This window comes from Nelumbo lutea, chromosome 2 (assembly GCF_056320005.1).
Source record: "Nelumbo lutea isolate HS-2025 chromosome 2, American lotus-T2T, whole genome shotgun sequence".
Classification (NCBI taxonomy): Eukaryota; Viridiplantae; Streptophyta; class Magnoliopsida; order Proteales; family Nelumbonaceae; genus Nelumbo; species Nelumbo lutea.
The window spans coordinates 48,358,335-48,372,581 of NC_142685.1; the positions used below are offsets into that span (position 1 = coordinate 48,358,335).

The window sequence follows — 14,247 nt, forward strand, 5'->3', positions numbered from 1 at the left end:
CTCAACTACTCTCCGAGGAACTAATTAAGATGGGTCTACATCTCACGAGTCACGACCCAACTAACCCTGTAGTTGTATTGAGCCGAAACCGACAATGTTCTGCAAACCATTACTAGTCGACGGAGGAGATGACACAAGAATCCGAACAATACAAACTATTACTAGTCGACGGAGGAGATGATACAAGAATCCAAACGATACAAAGTACAAACCATTACTAGTCTACGTCAGCCCCAGGCTTACCCAAGTTGCATTCCTACCCCTACAGCCTGGGTTCTCCATGGCTGTATGAACTAACTAATGTGTCACAATAATACAGGATGTAGACATGCAGCACAGGCTGTCAAATTTTGACAACGAGAGTTTTTTCTTTGGAATTGGATGGAGTTTTGTCAGTTTGTGATAAGTGTAAATACAAATGTGTATAAGTATAAATTAATACAAGGTTTAGAAATACTGTATAGAAGGTTCTGCACTGAACTTATAATTGCATTTACACTTTCCCAAACTGAGTTCAACCTTAAAAATTAAAAAACAAAAAAAAAGATGCTTTTTGATATTGAAACGCCTAATATGCCTGCTCCTGATGCATCTGTTCCTGTATGTTGGATGTATTAATACTTTAAACCCTTCATATTCCACCTAAAAAAGAAATGGATTTAATGAAAAGGATTAATTACACTTGAAATCCAACCCTTTTGGGGATTTGAATTTGTCTTTCATATTCGTATATCATGTTTAGTTAGATTTGAAGACAATCGAATAGATCTCTCTAATGTAATGTATAAGTTACTAAGGCTCAGTTTGGGAAGAGTATAAATATAAATATGTACAATGCAAATAAATGTAAAATAATGCAAAATATATAATTTTGTATTCTACATATTTATATGTACTCCTTCCAATCTGAGACTAAGTAGCAGCAAATATTGAAAATGGACTGAATCAATTACAGAAGTACCGACCCAGATGAATTAACTTTATGGCTGAAGTATTTTCCTTTGGATCTGGTATTCGTCATATTGAAGAGGCCTGAAATCAGTTCTACTCGCTGCATCCATCTGAATTCGAATCTGGTAAGACTTTGAATCTCCTGCCCATAAAAACTCTGTTCACACCAATCTACAATACATTACCCCTGTGAATTAAGAACATCTCCCATGCATAATATTATGCTGGGATGAAATATTTTTTATATGTGGCTGTAATAAATGTGAACAAAATTCTCATGGGCAGGATATTTAGACTCTCTGGTAAAGACCTAAAGATCCCAGATTGAAAATTTTAATTCACTCCAGATCCATAATCTTTGCATGTCCCAGCGCGGGCGAGTTCACATCAGAGCCCGACAGAATGCACCCCACGAGTGAGTCAAGTGACCAATAATACATTACAATATAATAGAAACATCTCTCTTACTTTCCATTGGGAAAATAATACACGGTTGAATGTGCTGTGAGGCACTTGTGGGGCGCCCTCTCACGGGCGCAGATATGAATTCAGCGCGGGCGTCAGCTTGGTGTGGAAATGTGTTGTCGAGGAAGCGTCTGTTTGGAGTAGATCGGAATACGGTTGGATTAAATGCCTGGTGGGGTACGGGTCTAGAACAATGAATCCAGACAAAACAAAGGGTTAAAGGAAAAAGGAAAAAAAAAAATGGAGATGGATATATAAATTGAATAAAAAGATAGAAAGGATTTTCTTGAAAGGACGACGAGATAAGTAGACCAACGTGTTCATCAAGTAAAAACCGCTTAAAATCTTTGACCCATTCAAAGATGGCATGCTGCTTTCCACTCTCATTATATAAAATGCAATCAATGCAAAGGCTCTGATTTTCTATAGTTATTGAAAATGACTGTTTTGCCCACCCCAACATCACTTTATCTTATTCCTACTTACCGTCCACTGTGGCATATATATATATTTATATATATCTCTTGTTAAAGTATCATTATCATCTAAGCCTTATTCAATTATATAATTCTGTTTCATCATGTGAAACTTTGTCCATAAAAGTTTGGCAAAGATTTTAATGATGTTTGTCAATGTATCACAACCATCACCCGAGCTTGAAACCCATAATATTAATATAGAACAAGCTTGGCATCAATCTTCTTCAAAATTCTAATGTCTCACATATTTGTATTTAATTTATATGTGAATCCATTTTGTTCCATACTTGATGATACATGTATGAAATGAGGCCTTCCCTGAACCCAATCAAAAGAAGAGCCTCCGAACAAATGAACAAATGAAGCTAACTCCATATCGGTTTTAGGGAGAAAAAAAAAATTTACAAACCAAATCCCTACAAAATATACATTACACAATAACCAAACAAATTTGACCATTTTCCTTAATTTTATTATTGTTATGAATCATTTCGAAACCGTAGCCCGTAGCCCGTCCGTCCCCCCGTTCTTCCATCTAACTAAAAAAAAGTTAAATAGCAAATTTCAACAAAGCAGCGACTCAAGAAACAAGTCGTCCCTGGGCTCTTCTTTGGCTCTAGAAAAAACAGTGTCCGACTGTTGGGATTGGTTCATGTAGGAGGCGGCCATGGACATGGAGTTTCCGAATCCTGAGAATCCGAAACTGCCGGGGCTCTGCAACATTTCGAGTGTAAATGGTGTTTGAGCTTGACCTTGAGAGCTGTGGAGGGGGTTGGTCGACGAGGAGGAGTTCTGATTGATGTTAGCGCTGGGCCTAGCTGTAGCTGTAGGCCTTATAGCCATGGTTGCTCCCGCACTGTTGTTATAGGAGGAGGAGGAAGGTCTAGTGATTGAAGAATGACTACTGCTGCCACGAGCGGCAGGAACGTCGTGGTTGTGTTTCCCCTCGTAAGTCGTAATCACAGCCCTCAGGTCGTGGGATGCTCTCTCCACATGCTTCCTCACTGGGCATCCTGTGTTTGTGCACTTGTAGTAGCTCCTGCAAACAAGTAACCAAACAAAAGGTTTAGACTTAGAGAAAGCTAGACGAATCTCGAAGCTGATGATAATGCAACTAATAATGGAACTAAACTCTTCTTCATTTCCATGTACGTAGTTGCTCGCTCCATCATTGCAGATTAAACTAGTTAAAACATATCAAACTCTTCTAGCTAGAATAGAATTAGAATTTGGTGTAAACAGCGAAGACATATTGGCTGTAATACGACTAGATACCAGACATGATTTTTGGAGGATGCATTCTGGAGCTGCTACAACCCAGGCTTGTACAATGGGCTCCCCAACTCAATTAAACAATATAATGAACATGGCAATGATCCATACAAGTGGCATTTGTAGGGATGACTGATATGCTTATTTAATTATTTATTTATTTCTTGGGTTATGTAGTGTAGTCCAATGTACATGCCCAATAGCCAATATCATGCCCAATAGCCAATATCATCACTTTGATACAAGTTACGCTATCAGCTTATCAAATCTCCAAGGGGCAATTTAATGATTTTATTGGGCGGTTTATTGTCGCCAAGCATAGGGTGATAATTTGTAATTTACCATAATATTTAAACCCAGGACTGAGGACCCCTGGACCCGGACTGACCATATAGTTTTTGATAACTATCGGCCCTATAATATGATATTCTCGCCTATATATTTCTCAAAAACTAAACGCCCTTTTCTTACCAAGAAAAAAAAAAGTTTCGACTATGTTACCAGAAACTTATAACCAGTCAACCGGCACCATAAAAGATGTAATATAACCAAAAGTAAAGTAATTTATGGAGGAAGAATACTTGCCTTGGATTGGGGTTCCCCTTCACTACTTTCTGCCCATATTTTCTCCATCGGTAACCGTCATCGAGAATATCAATGTCGCTTGTCGTTTGAACTACAACTCTTGGTTCTCTCACAGTTCTGCTCCCAGCAGCTGAAATACCCTCATTTTCACCCTCTTTCTTCCTGAGATTTGGAACGAAAGAACAACTATTATCGGAACCCAACTCGCAACTTGCTTAAACAAGGCACAATTCTTTGATCAGATCGGTAATTTAGTGGAGAGAAAGGTAGAGCTTACCATCGTTTGGCATCGGGTTCATCTTCTTCAAAATCGTCTCCAGCTGATCTACTCATCTGAGAGGTCTGATCAAAATCGTCATCCCCCATCGAAATTGAAGAGTTCTCCGGGGTTGCAGCGGCGGACTCCATTTGAGAGCTCCCTCTAGTTGCGAATGATTGGTCAGGGATATATTGGGTGGGGGCTGCAGGGGGTTGGATTTGCTGAGAGCACGACGACGACGATGATGATCTTCTGGTTGACTGAGGCTTGGGGTGGTTGTGGGTACCCTTGTACACTATCTCGGTTATCTGTCCATCCAAAGACCTCTCCACTTTCTTCTTAGTTGGGCAATTTGGGTAGGTGCACTTGTAATAACTACGTGGATTCTCGCTTCCTTTCACCTGTTTCTGCCCATATTTCCTCCAATTATAACCATCATCTGATCTCCTTTGCTCCCTGAGGGACTGAGAAGGTTGAGGACACTGGTTAAAATCAGATTGGAATCCGCCGTTGTTTTGGGCGTTAGCTTGGATGCTGGAAATCTCGGGTGAGAAGCTCTGAAGCGGAGCAAATTCGGACTTCACCATGGACTTCCCAGATGAGAAACCACTTTTCTTGGTGGGTTCTTGATAATTCCAGGCTTGCTCAAGTCCTTTCGAGTTTTCGTCCTATTTAATTAGATTGTAACAAAGTAAACTCTTAATTATCATTAAGAGGATTAAAACAACTGAAAACTTGCAATTAGAAAAAGCGATCAAAAAAAGAGGAATCCGTTCATCTAACTAACTAGGAGATGGAAAATCGATTACGAAGAAGAGGGAAACTGTATGAAACAATGGATTGATTATACCTTAGGAATCGTAGTGGTAGAGGACTGAAACATGGATGCCGATCCCATAGCGGGCCTGGTTTGGGGTTGGAAGGAGAAATCCGAGTTTTTGTCTTCCTGCTTGACACTTGGCTGGTAGTTGAATGAATTATTTCTCCAGTTGGATGCTTGAGAGGGAAATTTCCCAGTCGTAGGAGATGGTAGAAGCTGTTAATACACACGAAAGAAGAAACAATCAGTAAGAATTCTCAAGATAAATGGACCAATCGAACACGCTGAAACAAAATAAGGAGATGGGTATTCACGTAAACATGAGAAATGAGGTGTATACTTACATTAGAAGCGGAGAGAAGGACAGGAGAATCCAACAGTTCAGCTGGGCTCAACCCTGGCGGTATAGCGAAGTAAGAAGAAGGAGAAATAGATGGAGGAGAGATGGGTAATGAAGGAGGTGGAATAGACTTGAACTTTGGAACACCGGCTCCAGTTCTATCGGCAATATGATCAGACAGTCCTCTGCTGACCGTAATTTGGTCTTGCTTCTGAGAGTGGGCGTCATCGTCGCCGGTGAGAAGGTCGGAAAACGAAGTAGTCATGAGATGGTTGGGGAATGAGAAGGTCGTTGGATGGGAATTCACAGATCTCTCAAGGCTCGCAGATGAAGAGGCCATAAGAGAGAAAGGGGAGAGAAAGGGGGAAGATGAAGAAATGGAGAGATGAGGCGGTGCAACCGTATTTGATTTGAACTTGAAGAAGAAGAAACGAAATGAAAAATGGTCACGTCTTTAAGCTCCAAGGTCCCCAGGCATCTTCCTAGAAGCTGAGAGGGAGGAGTTTTGACCAAAGAAAATGTCTCGGTCAAAATATGTGCGTTTGACTGGCGGCTCTCTCTCTCTCAAATTCTCTCTTTCTCTCTCCACTCTGCTTCGTCTGGCAGTTTGGCTGTGATCGGCTCTCACCTCTCAGTTTGTATTTTAATAAGATTTTGATGGTTCTCCAATTCCAATCCAAGATCCCAACATTTTCGTCAAAATTACCAATTTTGCCTCTGAGATTTCGCTCAATGACACATTTCAATATTTTGACTTTTGAGATGTGTACAATGACTATAATGTCCCTGCTACGAAGAAATTAACAACCTAAAGGACAAATTTCATTCTAAGGCATTGAATATTTGGATTGAAAGATCCGGTTGGACCGGATCCATATCAATGTACAAACTTCCATGAGTGAGGGCGGCCGAGTGCTACGGCTAGAAGAGGTGAAGTTATGGTCCATTGTAGATGTGTAAATCCGGCTGTGTTGGGCCGGTATGTTATGGCCCACGTGTGGCCTGTATAAAGTGTGGGTCGGGCCATGCTTTCTTCCCCTGGGATACTTTGGGGGGTCAGTCCAACATGGCCCATGGCCCAAGTCCGTGTCGGGCCAATCAAGTTGCAGGCCGTGTAGTGGGCTTGACTCATGTTAGGCTGGGCTATTAGCCAAGCCTTGGGCCTAGGTTGAATCAGGCCAAACTTTTGTTTTTTGTTTTTTTGAAATTTTGATTTTTTTTGCCACTTAAACTTCATTGTCCTTAATTCAATAATAAAGAAATTAAAAAATATTTAAATATTTAATAAAATATAAAATGGAAAAGAAATAGGAAAAATAAGAATTTTATTTCTTAATTTGAACAATACAATGGTCAATGGACAATGGATGAATGAAATATAGAAAATGGAATAAAATATTAAAAATATATAATACAATTATAAATTGAAAATAAAAAATTAACAATTAATTTAAATAAAATTGAAAACAAATACAATAATTTTAAAAATTGAAAAAAATTATAACAATTGAAATAATAAAATATTGAGTATACAAAAAAAATAAAATTATTGGCTTCATCATTTTTCTTCAAGTTCCATCTCCACCTCCACCTGCATCTTCATCTAATCATCTTCTTGATTCTCATCATTTGCTTCAGGTGAAACAACAGGTGTAATGTCATGCTTTCCTTTGTCTTGTAATCTATCTTCAACGTCCAACCAATCTTTTAAGGCAATTGCACATCTCTAGACTTTCATCATTTATCCAGTTTCTCTTATTGTCCAACATCCTAGTACTTGTATTAAAACAAGACTCCGATAGAATTGTAGACACCAGAGGGATTAGTAGACCACGTGCCATAGTGGCATGGACTGGATAATATTTTTATGTCCCCTCCACCAAGCTAAAATATCAAAATTATCACATCCCACATTGTAGGAATCAGTTAAAGTAGAAACACTTGCTTGTAAATAAAAATTAAGTTAGTAAAATGAACTTGTTGATGAACTGTTAGTAGATATCTACCTCTCATGTATTAGAGACCGAATTTTGTCTTTTCCACTATTGAAACTAGTTGTTTCAGAAGTGGAAGTTGCACTTGTACGAGATTTCCTATGCCCTACCACTTGATATTCATATAAATTATAAATTTCAAATAATAAACAATTAGCTTCTTTTATTTTATTTCCAATTTCAATATTCATATTTTCACAATGTGATTCAAGTAAAATTTCTAAACTATCTTTCATAATCCTAGGATCTAATATTATAGCTAAGCAATAAAGGGGAGAAAATTTCTCCCAATATTTTTTAAATTTATTTTTTGTATTTCAATAATAATTTTTCCTTAAAAACACAAAACAATATTGAAAAAAAAAGGTGTTTCTTTTCACAATTGAGTGCTAGAGCGAGATTGAGAGAGAGAGATTGCTGATGCGGTGACAGGTTTGTCGAAGCCCTCAAAATTATTACTAGTCCCACAATAAAATATTTGTAGTAAAAGTGGTTCTAGGTCGAATCCCACAGGGAGCAAATCAGTAATCTCTTAGCCGAATGGGTAAAGTAATTGTGTGGGAAAATTAAATAACTAAAATTAAAAAAATAACAAATTAAACAAACAAGAGAAAATCAGTCTTACCGAATTCTAGTTCAAGGGTTCGGGTTGAATCGATTGGCCATCGATCCTAGGTACAATTCAGCATTTTTGCAATTCAAGCATTTAACCTTAGATTTATTAGGATAGCCATAATAAACCTTGTGTTTTCCTAATTCAGTTGACCAAACCCAGCATTCGATCAATACTTATCACCACTCAACTGGGTACGATAGCGTTCCATGTTAAACAATGATAGCATTAAGATTTGTGAAAACAGTTAAACCAAAATAACAATAATTGAGATAGCTGCAATTACTGAATTTTGTTCCATCGATTCTTTTAGGTTGAACCATGTTAAAACATTGGTCAAAGGCTGTCACGAACAATTGACCCAAAAAGATATCAACCTAATTGCTACTTGTACCATTATTCGTGACAATTACGGATCACCGAAGTCATGGATAGCAGTAGGAAAATCAACATTAATTCAGTTTGTCAGACTAATTAACATTAACATCCAATAAAAATGTGCACAAGAACCAATGAATACTTGAATTAAAAAGAAATAAAATAAAGTAACTATAGAACCTCACAATGGCACAATCGAACCTCCCCCCTTGAACCAGAAAAAGAAGCTTAGCTACTCATGATCTGCGCAATATCCATGCTTTGCTTCTCCATAGCCGAACTGCCTTCTTGCTTCTTGGTCTTCTTGATGATCTCTTGGATCTTGGAATGAGTGATTTCTAGAGCTGGTTCACCCCCCTCTTTATATAGCCAAAGGAGAGGGCTGTTTTCCAACTCCTTCTAGGAGATCATCTTATCCTTAGGGAGTTTTGATCATATCTTGAACTAATCCTATCCTATCTCTTATCTAATGCTCTAATCTCAATCTTTTTATCTCTCTAGGATTACATTCAAGACTTTAGATCTGATAAAACTCTCTCCTTGGAGATTACATTCGAAATTCGGACTCTTAACTCTTGAATTCGAGTTGGGCTGCTTCAAGGTACTTCTGCGAGTTGGGCTTAAGTTGTGAAATGGGCCTGGCTGCAAACTTGCTCCGACTTTGGGCTCGTTTTCGTACTCGATGCGGGCCGAATCTGTCAAAACCCAAAACATAAAAGTTGTGGGCCTTCCTTTCATCTTTCTAATGCTTCTTGAATTGTCCAATTCGGTGTCCGGAATTGAGATTTAGGCCCAGATTACTGACTGTTGCCGAAACTGTGCAAAATCACCCGATTTGTCCTGTTTTCTTCCAATTGCCTTCTTTATTGCCCTAGATCGAAAGACAAGAGTAATGAGTTCATTTAAGTGATAAATAAATATAAAAGAGTGAATATTAGAGGATAAAAATAGGGTTCTTTTTGGTCTCATCAAATCCCCCCACACTTAAACTTTGCTCATCCTCGGGCAAGGCAAAAACTCAAGTAACACAAGAGAGACTAACTATTGATTTTCAATCTTTCTTTTTCTCTACATGAGGCCTGGTTCATTTCATGCTTTAGTTCAGACTTGGTAACCTTTCCCTTTTCATCTCTTTCTCCCCTTTTTCTTGTCCAAGAGTGATCGCAAATCACCATTCCTCATGGTCCCAAGTTAAATCGATAGTCAAGGAGACAAGCCTTCCAGGGCTGAAACTCCTTGGACTGCACGGGTGCTCATTGCTTTTAACAAACCAATTCAGCCAGATGCAATTACTTTCCTTTGAATCAAAACAAGGTGTGCTTATTGCCATAAGCTTGCTATGTATCACATCTTCACCACTTAGTGTGAATTCCTAGGATCTGAAGGTGAGAATGGGGTTGGGGTTCTAGGGTGAGTGCATTTTATGCTCCATCTCACCATTGCCTTCTTTTCAAGATGTGAGTGCATTTTATGCTCCATCTCACACTTGCTTTCATTTCTAAATGTGAGTGCATTTTATGCTCCGTCTCACACTTGTTTTTTTGTTTCTAGAGTAATGAGTTCATTTAAGTGATAAATAAATATAAAAGAGTGAATATTAGAGGATAAAAATAGGGTTCTTTTTTGTCTCATCATGCGGCACGATCCGGGCACTCCTAGCTGGCAACGGATGGCACCTAAGAGGAAGAAGATGAAGGATTCCCTGGGGATTTGCCCGACAGGAATATTCTGAAGCTTAAGTTAAAACACTAGAGGAGAAAGCAAAGAGTGTAAGAGGCTAAGAGTGTAGGTCGTGCTGGATCACTAAGTTCTCAAGATTAGCTCGAGAACAAGTAAGTTTCAGATAGGATCTCTAATGTTTGAGAGAGAGAGCTTCCCTTCAACTAGGGAGCTCTTATATAGGCGTTCTTGTCAAATAGGGCATAACCGCCACTGGGCTTCTGTCGCATCCATTACCTGCCAGGGCTGCACAGGTGACTGCTATAGGGTACTACCCAATTGGATGGGTGACATGTCTCGGGAGGACAGGCACGCCACCATCTATCGAGAGACGTGGGTACAGTCTGCCGAATGGACAGGGACTGCACCGTCAGTCAAGAGATGTGGGGCGGTCTGACGGGTATGGTCTTGTCAGATAGAAGCTTCCTTGAGAGCATCGCGTTGCTTAGTCGCGAGCTACCCTGTCACGAGCTACTTCGTAGCGAGCTCCAAGGGGTACTTCAAGATGACCCTCATCGGGATTGCCTTTGGGGCAGTCTTTCTGCCTAAGTGTTGGAGCGAGCTGGTTACCCTAGCTCGCGAGTTGAGATAGTCTTGGAGTATTCCCTTTCGGTAGCTCGGGGGACCTCGAGCTCGCGCTGTAGCGAGCTCCCCCTATAGCGAGCTATGATGTAGCGAGCTATCCTGCAGGCTTGTTACTTAGTTGCAGTCAGGCTGCGGTACTGAGCTATTGCTCGTGCTGAGTCAGGTCCACGTGTCATTATCTCAAGGGGTCGGGTCAAATCATCCTCCACCAATTGCCCCCCACTCCTCGGGCTAAGAGTGCTACCTCAGCGTGAGGATTTCATGAAGTGGGACAAGTGGATTTGACCGAAGTTCAAACTTGATTGACTGCTCGCATTAAACGCGTGCGCAAAAGTTAGGAGATTTATGACATTTTGAATGTCGAGAATTGCGCCAAAGTGGCTCTTAACTCTAGATGTCGTACAGCCGTCATTACCTCAATCATGGGAGACGTTCAACCAGCCACATTTTGGTTTCAAAAGATGTGCAGTCAGCTTGACTGCAAACCGTCAGATCTGCCTCAATTTGGGTCATTGGTCTAGGGGCACAGTGGCTATAAAAAGGAGGGCCCCTAGGCCTCATTTTCTTTCACGCTAACTAGTTGTCTTCGGATTCTGAGGTCGCGCATCCATCTAGTCTGCCCAAGCTCTTCTGTTCACACCATTTCATCTTTTTGGTGAATCATTCATTTTGTCAATCATGTCTGGGTACTCGTACCACGTTTATCCCCAGGACGGTGACCAGGACGACGATGCCCCCTCAAGCTCGAGGGGAGCTTGGGAGCAGGCTCCGGAGGCTCGGGAGGCCTCTGACGATGTGGCTTCTACCTCTTGGGGCAGAGAGCCTGACACCTTCGGTCCCTCCTCTATGACGATGGGGAAACTCAGATCTCTAGCCTGCCATTTTCACCTTCCTGGGGACCTTATCTACAGTCTTCCCTCTAGTAAGTTTCCTTGGGAACATGGTCCCAATGATATAGTAATTTTCCAAGAATAGCTCAAGGCTGGCATGCGTCTTCCCCTACACTCCCTAATAGTGGAGGTGTTGAATCATTTTAACGTCACCATTGACCAGCTCCATCCCAACGCCATCCGGAATGTGGTTGGGACCATTTCCCTGGGCTATGAGTATTGCCTCCCCCTTGATCTCGATATCTTTTCTTCCATTCTCTGTATTAAGAATGCCACTCCCGAAGCGCCTCTAGAAAGAAGTTCTTATTACTTTTCTCCCCGCCGCGGCTTTAAGCTTTTGCACGACCTGCCGAACAGGGTTCCCGCCTAGAAGCGGGACTATTTTGTGGTTCGTAACCCCGAGGGGTGGCCCTTCCCAACTTCTTGGAGGGGTGCCATCCAAGACCCCTGGGCTGAGTTGGACTCTAAAACTTGGAAAACGTTGCTGTCCTGGGCAGCTATTGGCTTTCTCTGTTCAGATTACTTGACCGAGGAGAAGCTCGCGCAGGTTGGCCTGAGCCCGGGTAGGTTGCCTTTTAGGTCGTGTAGTGCCTTGTAAAAATATATCATGTGTATACATATATTTTCTTTTTTACTAGACTAATATCTTGTGGTTTTTTGGCAGCCATCATGTCTGGTGTTAACACGCGCCGCCTTCTTTCTAGCAACCAAAAGCGTAAGGCTAAGAGGTCGTGTCCTGACCGAACTCCCACTTCTAGGGGCACTGAGTTCGGGTTTGCTGAGCCAGACTTTGTTTCTCCACCGCCTGAAGTTCCACCGGCCCCATCTAAAGGAAGTGTTGGAGAAGGTGGCCTCAAGGAAGGCGAGCTCCCGAGGCAAGGGGTGATTCCTCCTGGTCCCTCCCACCCATTCCCCTACCCGTAGTTCCCGATAGAGAACTGAGAGGGTGTCAACGACTACATCGTGGCTGGCCGAAAGAGCCGAAGGGCAATCTACCACAAGGAGGTTGCTAGGTGGGGGGAGATGGAGCCCAAGGTGCTCGCCGCGTTTGCCACCTCCCACTGTATGGTGGTAAGTAGTCTTTTCTTTTTCTTCTCGTTCTTTCCCTTCTTTTGATGTTCTCTGACCTTAGTCTTTTGTTGGCAGGTAAACACCACCATCCATGCCATGGCCCTCCAAACCAACATCCACTCCGGCGACGCTCGCAATCAGAGGGCCATCGTCCAGAAGCTCTAGGGCGAGCTCCTTTAGACTCGCAAGGGGAGCGAGGCCCAGGAGTTGCTCGCCCGTGACCAGGAGACACAGATCGCTAGGCTTTCTGAGGAGAGCACACACTATAGGGAGGAGTCGTCGAGGGTGGCAGCGGAGAGGGAGCTCCTTCGCCAATAGGTCCGAGACTTGGAGTCTACACTTCTGGACCGAACTCGGAACTTTGACACCATGGTAGAGGCCGAGCGGGCTAAGGCAGTCTGGGACTTCAAGGACTCTCAGGAATACCACGACCTCCAAGTAGAGTATGGCTCAAGCACGTACCGCTCCGAATTCAAGCTCTGCCACTGGTTAGTCCGAAAGAAGTTCTCTGGGCTCAACCTCGACGGCGTCACAATGAAGGGCCTGGCTCTCGAGACAATAGACCACTGGGAATCGCTGCAGATGATAATGTGCTTGGCTTTCATTTCTTTGGCTATAGTTAGCCCGGCTATCAACACTTCATACTCTGCTTCATTGTTGGATGCCACGAACTCGAAGCATAGTGTGTACTCCAGTTTCGTGCCACTTGGGTTGTGTAGAACTATTCTGGCTCCGCTGCCCTGATGGTTTGAGGAGCCATCTACATGAAGGATTTAGGGCTCCTCATCCCAGTTCGCGCTTGGCCTAATTAGGAGAGATGCTGCGCTGGCTGCTACCTCACGGTGCTCGAATTCAATCGGCTTGGGAGCTCTAGGCTCGCTCGAATTGGGGGCCTCGTGCTCAACCAACCTGGGGACTTCGAAGCTGAAAGTGCACTCCTCGACGAAGTTTGCTAAGGCTTGGGCCTTGATAGCAGTTCGTGGCTCGTATTGGAGGTCGTACTTGCTGAGCTCAACGGCCCACTTCGTCAGTCGACTAGAGGCCTCGGGCTTGAGTAGGACTTGCCTTAGAGGTTTATTGGTGAGGACGATAACAATATGAGCCTGAAAGTACGGACGGAGCTTTTGGGCCGCAATGACTTGTGCATAGGCCAGTTTTTCTATCTCTAGATATCTTGTCTCTCCTCCCTACAACACTTTACTAACATAGTAGATAGGTCGTTGGACCCGACCTATTTCTTTTATTAGTATCGAGCTGACCAATTCGTCACTTGTCGAGAGGTACGGCTCTAAAACATCACCCTCTTTGCGTCGGGCTAAGACCAGTATGCTAGCGAGGTACTTTTTGAGCTCGTCAAACACAAGTTGACAATCATGGGTCCATTCAAACTCTTTGCTTTTAATTGCATTGAAGAAAGGTAGGTAGCGATCTGCTGACTTGGACATGAAGCGGCTCAAAGCGGCTATTCGGCCATTTAGCCTCTAAACCTTCTTCATTTTTTGGGGTGGTCTCATATCTAGGATGGCCTTTTTTTTACCCGGGTTGGCTTCAATGCCGCGTCGGTTTACGATGTATCCTAGGAATTTACCCGAGGTGACACCAAAGACACACTTATTCGGGTTTAGCTTCATATTGATTCTATACAGGATTTCAAAAACTAAATTTAAGTCTTGTATTAAATCACATGAGAACTAGGTTTTGACGACCATGTCGTCTACATAACATTCTACTTTTTGGCCAATCAACGACTGAAACAGTTTATTTACAAGTCTTTGAAAGGTCACCCTAGCATTTTTTAGCCCAAAGGGCATGACCTTGTAGCAGTA

The 14,247-nt window shown here is 42.2% G+C and overlaps 1 protein-coding gene across 1 annotated transcript; it reads right to left on the reverse strand.

Moving 5' to 3' along the window:
• Positions 1–2,115: 2,115 nt before the first annotated feature.
• On the reverse strand, positions 2,116–5,790 carry WRKY33 (WRKY DNA-binding protein 33). The gene is made up of 5 exons (XM_088967685.1): positions 5,176–5,790; positions 4,862–5,047; positions 4,030–4,679; positions 3,753–3,914; positions 2,116–2,934 (listed from the first exon to the last, which is right to left on the reverse strand). Exons 1-5 carry the CDS (start codon positions 5,509–5,511, stop codon positions 2,460–2,462), a joined length of 1,809 nt encoding a protein of 602 aa, XP_088823811.1. The 5' UTR covers positions 5,512–5,790; the 3' UTR covers positions 2,116–2,459.
• Positions 5,791–14,247: the final 8,457 nt, after the last annotated feature.